Here is a 14,550-nt window from a genome sequence, read left to right as displayed (position 1 = left end):
TAACTCAAATAGCGTGATCTGATGTCATACCAGCTGTCATTTTCAGCTGAAGCTGTATGAAAATTTATCACTTAGCTAATTTTATTCTAAGCTTTAATTTTCTTTACAAACTTGTAGTTATAGAAGTATAAAGTACATTATAATGGCAGAAATATCTTGGCCTTGGCAGTACAACTTTCCTCCGTTTTTTACGTAAGTAAATTAACTTTTCTGTATGTGCAAAACTAGTCAGTTTGTTTCGACAAACAATGTCGGTTTTGGGGAAAACTTGGAGATATATCAATGAGGGAAATGCTCATATTGTGATTGGTATTCAAGAAGAGAGGCTGTGTTCCGCTTATGTGCTCCGCCTTATCAAAGAAGATGAAGAAGCCGTTGATGTGAATGAGTTGCGAAAGTCTCTAGATTTTGTAAATTTTATCATGAACCCTTTGCTTTACAATGGATCTGTATGTAAACTTGAGATAATAGAGTTACCTACAGAAGAATTACCAGGTTTAATCAATGATTTAAAACCATTTAGGCCAACTGAAAGGTTATCAAAATTTTGTATAAGTCCTTACAGTATAAAGACGAGAAACTTAACAGTTTTGAATCCAGACGGTGTTAATTATTGTGTAGAGATAAAACCAAAGGAAGGGTTTATGGCACAATGTTTTAGAAACTATGGAAAGTGCTATTATTGTTTAAAACAGTATTTGAAACTACGGCAAAATGAAATTCTTAACATCAGTAAATACTGTCCGCTTGATTTATTTTCTGGTGACAGGGACAGAATGAAATCTGCCTTGTATCACTTATCAGAAAACCCACAGAACAACTTCAAAATATTTAAAAATGGTCAAATTATTTATAAAATGCCAAACAAAGATCAATTTCACGAAATTATAAAGAAAATGCATATTTTTAAATCAACTAGTGCATTCTTTAGCTTTACAATAGAAACTTTACTGTATAAAAATAAACATACTCAAATAGACAACCACTCAGATGACGTCACTTTTATCAAGGAGAATATACATTGTCATACCACTTCTAACCTTAATGAGGGAACATTGTTATATAAAATACAAAGGTTACAAAGGCTAGCAGAAGAACTCACCATATCAACAGACAACTTAGAAGACAAGTCCTTAGACTATGTGTCATCATTATTAGAACATATTGACCCAGAAAATAGTCTTCATTGTGCGACAGAACAAGAAAAATTCCTTGAAAAGATAGAGCCGTTACATAAAGCTTTAATATCAGCTGTAGCTAAAGACTGCTCTATCATGATAGCTTTTACACCGCAGTTAATCGTAGATTATGAATATTTCATACAAGTGGGTGAGAACATGATACCATTCAGGGCATCCGTGGCAGATTTAGAACCAAAACTGCCGAAGGTTTTAAGAAAAAGGGAGAAAATGGAAAAGAAACTAGTTGAGATTTACGAAGAACAGTTGAAAAATGAAGGTGTAAGTATCAGAAGAGTGAGGCATTTATTTTTGAATATTTACTATCTTTTAAAAAAGAAATTCGAACTAATCTGTCTATGATCGTTTCCCTCTTTTCCCAATTGTGATTTAAAAAAATAAAGCAAGCTAATTAAATTCTTTTATTAAATATTTTTTGATTTGTTATTTTTTTCAAGTAGTCACACTATTATATATAAATTATAAATTGAAATAGATATCATACTCGAAAGACAAAACGACAAGGCCCACTGGTGGCCGAGCCGGGAATCGAACCCGGGTCTTCAGCTTCTTCAGCTTACGCGGCTAACGTCTTCACCACCGGAGGGTGGTACGGTCTAAATTTGAAAAAAAAAAAGAAATCAAAAAATATTCAATAAAATAATTTGATTTGTAGTTGAACACATCAACTTATTCTAAATTAATTATTTTCCAGAATTCAACCCCATTCGGAGACCAGAACTAAACAACTCGAAGCATGGCAGCACCTAATCGCAGACTACCTAAAAACTACAAAACAATCCACCATAGACATAAGAGAAGCTCAGAATAGTCCTCTATTTAACAATCAATCTATCAACCGAAAGCTATCACAGGAGTCGATACTAACTATACTAGAGTATATGGGGAAGATGGGGCAAGCCGCTCCGTTGGATAAGAGTAAGAATGTGTGGGAAGTGTACTGGCACTCGTTGGATGAGTGGGGCAATATGGTGTACAGCTGGGCGAGCAGTAATGGGATGAATAATTCTGTGTGTACGCTGTTTGAGCTGCGGGAGGGGGAGAATACTGTTGATGAAGGTTAGTAACTTGCTTAAAAAATTTTATACTGTATTTTAAATATATTGAAACTGTTTTCTCACTCTTACTATACGTTTTGACAGCCTGAATAATTGAAATGAATTATTATTAACAGGGATTTAATGTCATGGGAAAGTAAATGAAATGAAATGGAATATCTATTTTCCAAGTAGGCATATTACAATGCGCATACGAACGTCAAATAAATCATTTTTGACGTGATAACGTCTAATAACTCGTTACTACGGGCAGCATGCACGAAAAAGATGACGTCATTGTCCCGTTTCGCAATATAGTTTTTGCGCCATCTATTGGCGCGCGTTGGAACTAAGCGGCTGATCGATGCGCTCGGTATGGTTATAGCGTGTGGCCTGAGTAAAGCACCACAGCTGGGACAGATGGCGCGCCCGTGTGTTGTTCTCGTTAAGCAAGTTATTGCTGCAAGTTTTGAGACGCAACTATAGGTAAGAGTGAGTGGCAAATATCTGCATCTCTTTCTAGCATATACTTCTGTCTCAAAACTTGCAGCAGCGCCGCAGAGATGGGCAAATCGTAATCGATTCCGGATTACACGATTACTTGATTTTACTTTGTAATCCACTATTGGGTGTCAGATTACTTGTAATGTAATCAAGTGAAACGGTAAATTACCATTACATATAAAGGAATCACTAATCATCTATACAATAATTACTATTACCAATAATTCGGAATCATAGTCGATTTAAAATAACTGAAATTATTGACTTGATTACTTTCAGATTACAAATATGTAGTACCTCAGATTGCTGACTGTCACTTTTGACACAAAAGTCATCATGGGTGTCGTAAAATAGGTTTTAGGGGGTGCTGATTCCAAAATTAATGACCAATTTGGAATCTGACATTGCTGACTGTCACTTTGACACAAAAGTCGTCATGGGTGTCGTAAAATAGGTTTTAGGGGGTGCTGATTCCAAAATGAATGACCAATGTGGAATCTGACATTGCTGACTGTCACTTTGACACAAAAGTCGTCATGGGTGTCGTAAAATAGGTTTTAGGGAGTTCTGATTCCAAAATTAATGAACAATGTGGAATCTGACATTGCTGACTGTCACTTTGACACAAAAGTCGTCATGGGTGTCGTAAAATAGGTTTTAGGGGTGCTGATTCCAAAATTAATGACCAATTTGGAATCTGACATTGCTGACTGTCACTTTGACACAAAAGTCGTCATGGGTATCGTAAAATAGGTTTTAGGGGTGCTGATTCCAAAATGAATGACCAATGTGGAATCTGACATTGCTGACTGTCACTTTGACACAAAAGTCGTCATGGGTGTCGTAAAATAGGTTTTAGGGAGTGCTGATTCCAAAATTAATGAACAATGTGGAATCTGACATTGCTGACTGTCACTTTGACACAAAAGTCGTCATGGGTGTCGTAAAATAGGTTTTAGGGGGTGCTGATTACAAAATTAATGACCAATGTGGAATCTGACATTGCTGACTGTCACTTTGACACAAAAGTCGTCATGGGTGTCGTAAAATAGGTTTTAGGGAGTGCTGATTCCAAAATTAATGAACAATGTGGAATCTGACATTGCTGACTGTCACTTTGACACAAAAGTCGTCATGGGTGTCGTAAAATAGGTTTTAGGGGGTGCTGATTCCAAAATTAATAACCAATTTGGAATCTGACATTGCTGACTGTCACTTTGACACAAAAGTCGTCACGGGTGTCGTAAAATGGGTTTTAGAGGGTGCTGATTCCAAAATTAATGAACAATGTGGAATCTGACATTGCTGACTGTCACTTTGACACAAAAGGCATCATGGGTGTCGTAAAATAGGTTTTAGGGGGTGCTGATTCCAAAATTAATGACCAATGTGGAATCTGACATTGCTGACTGTCACTTTGACACAAAAGTCGGTATGGTTGTAGCGTGTGGCCTGAGTAAAGCACCACAGCTGCGACAGATGGCGCGCCCGTGTTTATTATTTTTGAGTGTTTGTAATTTAAAAACATGAAAGATTGCATTAAAATAAGCATCTTTTATAGAATGAAGTTGTTTGAAAAACCTACTTATTTAGGAGTTAGAGCAGTACGAAGTTGCGAATTTTCCCATAGTATTTACTAAGGCGCCAGAGATTTTTTTACCAATATAACCAATTTAAATAAGGATGTTTTGTTATATAAACTTTTTCTTCTCCATTAATATTTACTGAGATATTAGGGTTCTAAGATTAGTAAATGGCACTAGCACTTTAATAAAATTAACGCGTGTCTTGCAAACGGTCTAGGATACAAAATGACGACTTTTATATAGGTATAGGTTAGGTTCGTTAGGTATCTTCAAACGGACGAAGGCTCCTATTCTGTGCAGTTTCTGTAATAAGCGGGGCTCCGTCGATATCGCTTTCTGTCTCTGGCGCCTTAGTAATGCTACGGGAAAATTTTGCAACTTTGCACCACTCTAACTCCTAAATTAGTAGGTTTTAAAAAAAACTTTAATTTATAAAAGATGCTTATTTTAATGCATTCTTTCTAATAAGAACAAAACACTATGCTAGAAAGAGTGCAGAGGAAGTTCTGTAGGCAGATTTACAAACGACTGTACGGATATTACCCATATATGTATCCATCTTTGTCTTCAAACTCTAGAAACCAGACGGAAACTGCTGCATATTATGCATTACCGCCAACTGTTTCACCATAGAGTAGATGACGCATCCGTGCTTGAGAGAATGGGGCTGCAAGTGCCAAGAGCGAATGTGGTGGTTGGCATGCCGGGCGCGGTGCCGGCGCGGCGGCGGCGGCGCCTGTTCGCGGCGGCCGGCGCACCGCTCGAGCCCGAGCTGCTCTTAACCGCATCATGTTGGAGACAGACGATATTGACATATTTGCTGATAGTGTTGGTGTGTTTTACAGAAAACTCTTAAGGTTCATAGACTCTACACTCCTTAGGTTATTAATGTAATAACCATAGTTTAACTTTTAAGTGTGTTTGCTTTTATTTATGTCAATTTAACATGTACATAATTATATTACCAATCCAATCTCCTTTAACTGCTCTAAGGTTAACTGGAAGAAATCCCTTAACGGGATAAGTTCGCCTTTGTACAAATTATGTGTGTGTTCTTTTTTTTTTTACTGTGTGTGTTCTTATCTTTGTACAATAAAGTGTATTACTACTACTACTACTATATTACCACATAAGTGCTTTGGTGAAATACTGTTAACTTTTGTGTATTTTTAATAAATAAATAAATAAATAAAAAAACGTGAATCGTCCCAGAATCGGGCCCCTTTTGCTATACTCTGACCGCCCCTGTCTATACTACTGTAATGTTTGACGTTATCACGTTAAACTACCGTCCGTAAACCGACTTTACAGACAAACAATTTTTTTTATTTAAGGTTATTTCTTTCTCTACTATCATCAGAAGAAATCAGAATTAATAGACAACTCCCTATACAAATCTGTGTCTTGAATGAAGAATTGGTTGATAAAGGTAAATTTAATTATGAAATTCACTTTTATCAACCAATTCTTGTGGCGTCAAGTAAAATCGATAATAACATTAATAGAATCATTATTTTAGTTGATTCTGTTTAATGACTAAATGGCAAACAAAGGTCCCTCACTAACCAACTAATATAAGTAAATTATGTAACATTTCAGAGTTCCACGGCTTGGACATGACGATTCTAATTAAGGCGCTGAAGACACTCGAAGCCAAAGGCAAATGCGAGTTGATGGAATTTGATGACAACCAGGGAGTTAAGTTTTTCTAACCGTGACTGTGAGTTCCCACTCAGTCCCAAATGGCAAATGGAAATTGGTAATTGACAGTTAGTTTTACTAAATTCCTTAAGGGACCTTGTTCTAACTCTTATTTTTCGATTTTTAGCAATAGAAAACAGAGAAACAATTTTGATGTGTATTCTTATTGAGAATCACCGTAAAAGAAACATATAGTAAAAAAATATAATCATTACATTGCTGTGTTTTCCAATAGGAGTACATGCTTGAAAATCGCTTACTTGGTTTCTAATGCTAAAATACGCAAGTGAATAGGATTCGAATAGGCATCATGGTACCCCAACGGTATTATTAAACCAGCTTGGTAAATATCTCGAAAAGGAAACAATAAATAAGTGTGCGAACTGAGTGTTCGCTCGTAGCGATCAGCGGAGCGCGCAGCGTCCATTACTAACGTATGAAGATGTATGCAAGTGCCCTCACGTGGCCCTCACTGAATTAAATCTCTTGAATTGGTACGTGTTCGCCTCTGAATATAGTAATATTTTAAGTATATTTTGAATGCATTTGTTAAGTTAAACTTTTATGATGTTAGAATATATTATCTGATATTTTATAATGTTTTATTTCTTAGTGAAAGGCCTAGAGATGCAACGAATAGTTGTTTGGCCGGATACCGGATACCGAATATTCGGCCCAACCACCGGCCGAATATTCGGTATCCGGCCGCCGAATATTCAATTTAAGCAGTGATCGGGCGCGTCGTGCAGGTTTTGACTTGTTTCCTAGTGAACTTCGCGCGGAGTCCGTTTAAGTTTAAATGTTTATTTTTTTTAATAATGATTATAAGTACCTATTATAACCGTAACCGTTTTTTTACGTTTGATTTGTTTACCTCAAAATCATTCAATCAAAAATAGCACATCCGGTATCCGGCCGGATAGTACATCACTATCCGGTATCCGGCCGAATATTAAAATAAGGGCCGAATAGGCAGGATACCGAATAATAACCGAATATTCGGTGCATCTCTAGTAAGACCTGCGGCGTCCATATCAAAACAATGGAAGCTCATACAAGTGTCCGCAGTCGACGCTGCGTAGCGTGTAATATAAGCGCTAGCCCGTCCCTCTACACGCCCCGCCGAATCAAACGCTTTGCGGGTCAACTCAGGCCTTACACAGTCGAATGTCGTATCCCTAATGCGTACAACTTTACTGAACGTTATCAATGTGAAATGGCACTAAAATTTAATGGTTGCTTTAATGCGTAAAATAATTTCATTTAGGTATTAAAAAAAAACTCAATATTTAAAAAAATATTTTAAGCGGGTTACTCACGTATTAAGTCGATATAGCGTTCGACATGTTTCGATCCAATTTTCGAGGATCTTTAATACGTGATACGTTTTTAATACATGTAATGCGTAACCCGCTTAAAATATTTTTTAAATATGTGTGAGTCTCACGGGAGTTTTATAGTTAAAAAACACAATGGTTTTTTTTTCTAAATAATTTATTTCATTAATTAATAATAATTTACAGTGTAAAATTGTACAGTATCCAAATCGTCTTACCTACACATAAGACTGCCGATATGGTTCGTGTAATAAAATTTATCAAATGTGGTCGGTTGAACACAATATTCAGGATATTTAATGTTTTACAAAGTAGCGTTAATACAAATATCAAATACCGAATGAAACTGCGTACTGGTTTAACCCTTTAGACGCCCTTTGAACGTAATAAGAATGCATGTATTAGGTTAGCGAGTCTGGTCGTCTTTGACAGTCAAAGGGATAAGTAACCGAATTGACCCCAGGCCCCGTAGCCGAATGGCATTTCTCCGACGCCAAACGAAAGCGATACGCCGCTGGCTCTGTCGCGCCAATACACAAGCGCGATAGAGATAGATATCTACTAGCGCTTCGTTTCGTGAGCGTTTCGTGAGCGATTGTGCCATTCGGCTAGCCACCCTGGAACGCCGCTGTCATGCAAAAAATTGCTACTGAATCCTTCAATTTGTTACATACAGCTTAAATTGTCTGGGACATACCTGGAACAGGGCGTCTGAGGGGTTAAGCGCTTAATGAATTATTTAAACCATTGTACTTCATACCAACCGTCAATTAAACCACAAATTTGGTTACGTTAAAGCTCGGCTACACATGCGCATTTTAAGAGCGTAGCGTTAACGGAGCGCAATGATAGCGGTGCGCCGGACGCTGGCGTTGCGCCCAGCGGACGCCGGTGGGAACTCGCGCATTCCGCTACGCTATCAAAACGTTTTGTGTGTGGCGGAGACTTAAAGGACTACGTCAGGCCAAATATAAACGGTTCTATGACGATACTGCAGTTAGGTACATTTATTTCCCAATAACCTATTGCATTTATAAGCAAATCTAGAAATTCTACGCGACAATAGAAAACCCCATAACAACTATTGTACAACATCTAATACGTCTTATGATCACATGACCATTTAAGGCCTAATTTACATGGCACGCGAACTCGAATGCGATATTAGTTACATTGCGGACTGTTAAGGTTACATTCAATCTTGCACTGCCGTCAATACCGCAATGTAATAAAACTCTCATGCGAGTTCTCGTACCTTGTACCTATAGTATGAATTTTTTGAGATGGGTTTTTGGCTTTTGCCGTAATCTGTTAAACAAAATTTGTTTCTTTTATTTTGTTCCTATTATTCACGGCGGCTAGCTCCCGTCTCCAGCGCATGCGCTATAGTCTCAGTGTAGTTAAAAAGCAAATATCATGATAGTAATAAGGTTCAAATCCATAAATACCCCTTTCGGAGATAACACGTTTTGTCATCTTCAAAAAAAGTTACCTGCATACTGTCAACTGTTTCATAAATTTGAACCTTATTGTTATCATGATAGTTGCTATTTAACTACACTGAGACTAGCACGTGCTGTAGAAACGGGAGCTAGCCGCTGTGAATAATAGAAACAAAGGCTTTTGTTTAACAGATTACGGCAAAAGACAAAAAAACATCAGAAAATTCATACTTTAAATGGGCCCGAAGTTTACCTACCACTAATAAAAATATACACGGTGTAACGTGACGAAACCGAAAGATTTTAACTACGCATTTCTGAGGGCAAAATAAAATGTTATATGACGTCAAGCTAATTTCGCAAAAACACTTTTTTTGGATTTTTTTTTTGTTTTTTGTATGTATTTTCACGTAAAAGTAAATGTTACTTGTAAAACTGGCACTTAAAATGAAAATTAACAATTTTCTAAGAAAAAATACTCTTTTCAATGAGTTACTACTTACTATAGTTATCGCCATCAAAACAACGTTTAACAATAAGTAATTTTTATTTTTTTAAAGCTTATAACTATGAAAGTAGGCGAAATCCAGAAAAGTTTAAATGACATTTGACATTTTGACATTTTACGCTGTTAAAATTATTCGGTTTCCTCATATTACACCGTGTCGGTTTATCATCTTTTATGTTTTTAGTGTTATTTGCGCGAATTGCTATTTAGGATAGGTACCTATTCTTATCTAAGTTTGACGAAGTCACTGTTTTACAATAAAAACAGAAAAAGATGGTAAACCGATGTAAAAATTCAATGTACCTAGGTAATGTCGCATGCTCATAAGTTGTACAACAATTTTATTATACCTTGGAATAACAACAAACCTTACTAAATAAGTGGCCAAATAAATAATATAAAATCCGATTAAATCCATTAAAATTGTGCTGTTAGACATTGTACTTTTCTAGTCTATTATTTTATCTCAAGGCTTAAGCCATATTTATTTTCTCGCGCCTTTTAAAATTATGGTAATTTTTAACTTTTTTGCTTAGCGCAAGAAAATGGATTATTTTGTGTTTACATCAGCCCTTTGATACCAAAGACTTTTTCACACAAAATCCGTCAAAATTAATAAGTAAAATATTATTCAATATTTATATAAAATTAAATCTTAGTAGTATATAATATAAAGACTAGAATAAAAAATAAACTCGTAGCATTTTCTACACCTCGACAAAAAAGAGTAGATTTTTTTTTACCATAGCAACACAACTGTTCTCGAAAAGTGTCAAAATAGTTGCCACATGCAAGCCGGTTTGCATAGACGGTGGCGCCCCTATTATATTCTACTCTTTTTTTGCCAGGCTGCAGGTGATAAGCTAAGTTTAGACCACGTTTAGACGAGCAAGTTATTGCTGCAAGTTTTGAGACAGAAGTATATGCAAGAAAGAGATGCAGATATTTGCCACTCACTCTTACCTATAGTCGGTGTCTCAAAACTTGCAGCAATAATTTGCTGGTCTAAACTCAGCTATAGGTATTAGGTACGATATTGCCAATTATTTCTTGACATGCAAAGTATGCGCAAAGAAAACGCCATGACGCGAATATGGCGTTTTGTTTGCGCGTGTATAGGCGTCTTTGGCGATCAAAGGGAAATCATAGTAAAACGAACTCGATTTTGCTAATGGTAATAAATATTTAGAGTATCAAAAATGTTACCAAAATTCACTCTTTATGCGAAAATAGTATGACAGAACTTGCGGTAAAATTCATACACAAAAACAAATTCGTTTGACTACTAACTTGGGAAACACATTATTCATATTTTTATAAACTACACACGCTTGTATAATAAATTAATTATTATAAATACTATAATACAATTCTAAAAACCCTAAAGTAATATGAACGGTTATAAATATCGTTAAAACTACACATCACAGATACTTTACAATTACAACAGGCCGTAACCAAAGATCCATTGACTGTAACATACGAGTAAACTACAAAATCAGACCATGTTTTGACTGCAGATGGCGCTATATGGGTTTATAGTGACTAAAATATTAGACGAGACGACTAAAAAAAACTAATTAGTCCGTCAGTTAGATTATCAAAGAATTTTGGACACATATTATTCTCGTAAACGAAAAATGACGACGGTACAGTGCGTTGAAGTTTCGCGTGACGTCACGGCTAGGTACAATTTTTACTAAGAAGTGAAGTCACAAGCCCCCACTCCGGAACTTTGATGCTCTGCTATATCCTTGTATTTTTATATTAATTAGAAAAAACGAAAAACATGTGTTTAGTATTTTTGGACGATCTAACTGACGGACTAAACAGAATGCCATTTTTTTATATAGTCGTCATCCCTGTTAAGATTAAATACCATATAAGACATACTAACGCTGTCTGAACTAGCATGACAAATACGAATGTTTCTGGAAAAATACGAGGGAAAAGCTTTTTGCACTACACTTTGTATACATCAGCCAGCAGCGGCTGGTCCATACAAGCCGATTCCCACCGGCTTGCCAAAAAATTGATTACTAGTAAAGTAGGTACCTAATGTTAAGGTAGGTTTCTTTTTGCTGAGTGTTGCCTAGCAGAAATTTTCACCAACCGCCACTGGTATACACTTATAGTTGTACAGCGCCATCTACATTGTCAAATCGGACACGAATTTCTAACCTTTATTTTGTCATACAATCAATCAATCTTTGTGATTACTTTTAGCCCATTCAGCCCTGTCCTGACTTGTCAGGAATAAATCGGCTTGACACTTACACTGGCAGGGTGCGCATTGACTTGTTTCATAATAGTGACAATTATTGCCTGGTAAGTGACATTTCGTTGTTTATTGCTTATTCAACAAGGTAATATTGACGCTGAGTAACAATGTTACTTAACAAGTTTAACAACCCTGAAATAGGCACAGAATAGTCACTGTCAATGTTACTGTGGTAAAATAACCCACAGGTGTAAGCTTTGATACTGACAAGTCAGGACGTGCCTAAACTGTTTGGAATGATTAATGTACATGCGAAAATCGAGGGTAGTTTTACACGTACATAACATCAAAAACCGTAGAAAAAGCGTCTAAAATATTTTGATTCTGTGCTTTGGTACAGCCTGGTAAAAATATTAGGAATTAATAGGGGCGCCACTGTCTATGTAAACCGTTTTGCATGTGGCAACTATTGAGTCACTTTCGTATGAGAACAGTACCTAAATGTTGCTATGATAAAAAAATTGTTACATTCCTATTCTTTTTTGCCAGTCTGTATGTGATTTATTTTTCTATGTATAATTACTACGATCAATTAATTGATCAATAAATAATATCGGCAGTATTTTAAAAATACTTAAAAGGGTTACTCACGTGTTAAGTCGATATAGCGTTCGACATGTTTCGATCCATTTTCGAGGATCTTTCTCAAGAGTAGCGACCCCGCCTTTACATGTCGAGAGCGCGACGCATACAGCAGGCGCTTGCTCTGTGTGCGCGGCTCCTGAGGGGACGCTATATATCGACTTAACACGTGAGTAACCCGCTTAATAGTACATTACGATACAAGTGCGTAAAAAAGGAAGTTCGAAACGAGTGGCGATAAATTAAAACACGACCGAAAGGAGTGTTTTAAATCGACACGAGTTACGAATTTCCTTTTTGCACGTGTATCGTACGACGTTTTTCAGTACAGATGAGCCTTCAAAGTTTCGACCTGGCATATAATGAACCACTTCTCGTACTAGTGTGTAAAAAAACACCATCTGTACTGAAAAAATATTTTTAAATATGTTTGAGTCTCACGGGAGTTTTATAGTTAAGATGTCGGCAGTGTCTTTGATTATTTTAATACTACCCTCATATTTCTCAAGTTTCTACAAGATATCATAAAACATACTTTGCGACTGAAATTGGTACTTAGGTAGGTAATTATAATATTATTTTTGTAATTGCTAGCAAGCTATCAAAAATTGTTCAACAATACACAAATATCGATAAAATTGACTAATGTACATCGACTTTCAAACAAAGTTACTTAGAACCGAAGTATATAAATAATGGGTAAAGTTACCATTCACCTGGCTAATACCTAAATATAAAATACTGGATACCTAAGTATTAGGTATTTTAGGTAATACCTTGTGTGCCAAGGTAAATCTAAATCTAGCAACCCTTTGAAATTAGATAAGGTCAATACGGGTAATTGCGTCATATGGTAAAGTGTGTCTGGCCTGTTTAAACAATGATTAGTGTTTATTGAGAGTTCAATACGTCTACCACTAAACGTGAGTAGCAAATAGCAATAACCTAACAAATTTAAAATTTTGAAAAAAACCCCGACTGCGACATATTTAGTAGAACGATTTTCATGAAACATGGCTAAGAACACTCCCGACTAACTCAGCATTCAGACAAAAAGAACTAAATCTAAATAGGTTCATCCGTTCGGGAGCTACGATGCCACAGACAGATACACACACAGACAGACAAACAGACAGAAAGACAGACAGACACACTTATAACAACCCGTCGTTTTTGCGTCGGGGGTTAAAAAAAGGCAAAATCAGACACATTTACCCGTATTGACTTTAACATGCTTAATGTTGAGTACAAATAACTCTGTATTTGACTTGTTTTAATACATACTATAGCCACTATAATATGGACCAAAGTACATATTCCCTTTACCTTTACAGTATAATTATGTACCTAATCTTGAAAACTATGATTAGAAATATACCTACAATTCAGAGGTAGGTATAATCTCGGATCAAAACTTATTTCAATCGAGCGTGAATCGGACCTATCTTTTTTTGGGTTTCTATGTTACATTTTCTTGTAAAATGTTACCGATATAAAAGTACAAATTCATGAATCAATAGAATAAATTACTATTTAGGTATATTTTATCTGTATCAAAGGGTGCCAAGATCTTTAAGTAGCTAATAAACGACCGTACCATACACGTAAGTCAGAAAGAGTTATTCTTTACAGGATAATAATTAGATGACCTGCACGGGAAGCATGGTCGCGCGATAGACGATAAAATAGCAGGCTGTCCCTATCGCACTATTTGTAAGTGCGATAGGGACGGCCTGATATTTTATCGTCTATCGCGCGACCATGCTTCCCGTGCTGGGTGCGGTACGGTCGTCGTACGCTCATGTATTAGCACTATTACCGAAAGTCCTTTACCAAAAATCTTACAAATGCTCACTACACTCCAACGCCGCGTTACAATATCCGTTCCCCACTTTTTCCCCATTGGCAACATTGGGAACATTCCCGTTAGCAACCCCGTTGGCCTTCTCTGCGCAGACGACGAGGTCTACGGACGGTACGACGGCGTTGCCCGTCTTGCCGCCCGGCGGTCTGTAGAACCACCAGGCGAGGAAGAAGAAGAGAAGAGAACAGAGCTTGCCTAGGAGGGCTAGGGCTAGCATGTACCTGGAAAGAGAAGGGGTTTATTAAAGACGATATTTCAATTAGGGAACAAATGTGAAAATCACACGGATTTTTATTTTAGGATCACCCATGAAATGTATTTAAAAAATGGACTTAGAACGGTTTTTCTGATGTTGAAAAGGCAAAAAGAAAATTAGGAATCATTGAGTTAATTTCCCCAAGTAAATCCCAAAACAAGGGCAATCTGTCGATACCTACTCGTACAGTATATTTAAAATCCATACTAATATTATAAATGGGAAAGTGTGTGTGTCTGTTTGTTTGCCCGTC

The 14,550-nt window shown here is 36.6% G+C and overlaps 2 protein-coding genes across 5 annotated transcripts in view; one reads left to right on the top strand and one right to left on the bottom strand.

The window, feature by feature from the left end:
• Positions 1 to 41: 41 nt before the first annotated feature.
• LOC125225459 (vacuolar protein-sorting-associated protein 25-like) lies at positions 42 to 6,619 on the top strand. 3 transcript variants are annotated; one of them, XM_048129195.1, is made up of 3 exons: positions 42 to 192; positions 1,894 to 2,258; positions 5,926 to 6,619. In XM_048129195.1, exons 1-3 carry the CDS (start codon positions 143 to 145, stop codon positions 6,036 to 6,038), a joined length of 528 nt encoding a protein of 175 aa, XP_047985152.1. In that variant the 5' UTR covers positions 42 to 142; the 3' UTR covers positions 6,039 to 6,619. The 3 variants fall into 3 exon arrangements, with proteins under 3 accessions (XP_047985152.1, XP_047985151.1, XP_047985153.1); XM_048129196.1 differs by lacking the exon at positions 42 to 192 and adding an exon at positions 1,322 to 1,460; XM_048129194.1 differs by lacking the exons at positions 42 to 192; positions 5,926 to 6,619 and adding an exon at positions 203 to 1,460 and having other exon boundaries at positions 1,894 to 2,057.
• A 7,269-nt stretch (positions 6,620 to 13,888) lies between these two features.
• Positions 13,889 to 14,550, bottom strand: part of LOC125225418 (solute carrier organic anion transporter family member 4A1-like) — a 142,954-nt gene continuing 142,292 nt past the window's right edge. For both annotated transcript variants that reach the window (XM_048129130.1, XM_048129131.1), the window contains one exon: positions 13,889 to 14,262. In XM_048129130.1, coding sequence (XP_047985087.1) covers positions 14,019 to 14,262 — 244 coding nt within the window. In that variant the 3' untranslated portion in view covers positions 13,889 to 14,018. The remainder of the gene's footprint in view (positions 14,263 to 14,550) is intronic.

The sequence above is a fragment of the Leguminivora glycinivorella genome, chromosome 4, assembly GCF_023078275.1.
Source record: "Leguminivora glycinivorella isolate SPB_JAAS2020 chromosome 4, LegGlyc_1.1, whole genome shotgun sequence".
Taxonomy (NCBI): Eukaryota; Metazoa; Arthropoda; class Insecta; order Lepidoptera; family Tortricidae; genus Leguminivora; species Leguminivora glycinivorella.
The sequence above is the reverse complement of the archived record's forward strand: the minus strand, read 5'-3'. Positions and strand labels throughout refer to the sequence as shown.

Excerpts from the sequence above, each read along its gene's own strand:
- LOC125225459 (XM_048129194.1), top strand. The coding sequence starts at position 249 with ATGTCGGTTTTGGGGAAAACTTGGAGATATATCAATGAGGGAAATGCT. Across the intron at positions 1,461-1,893 it reads AACAGTTGAAAAATGAAGGT|AATTCAACCCCATTCGGAGA; the intron begins GTAAGTATCAGA and ends ATTATTTTCCAG.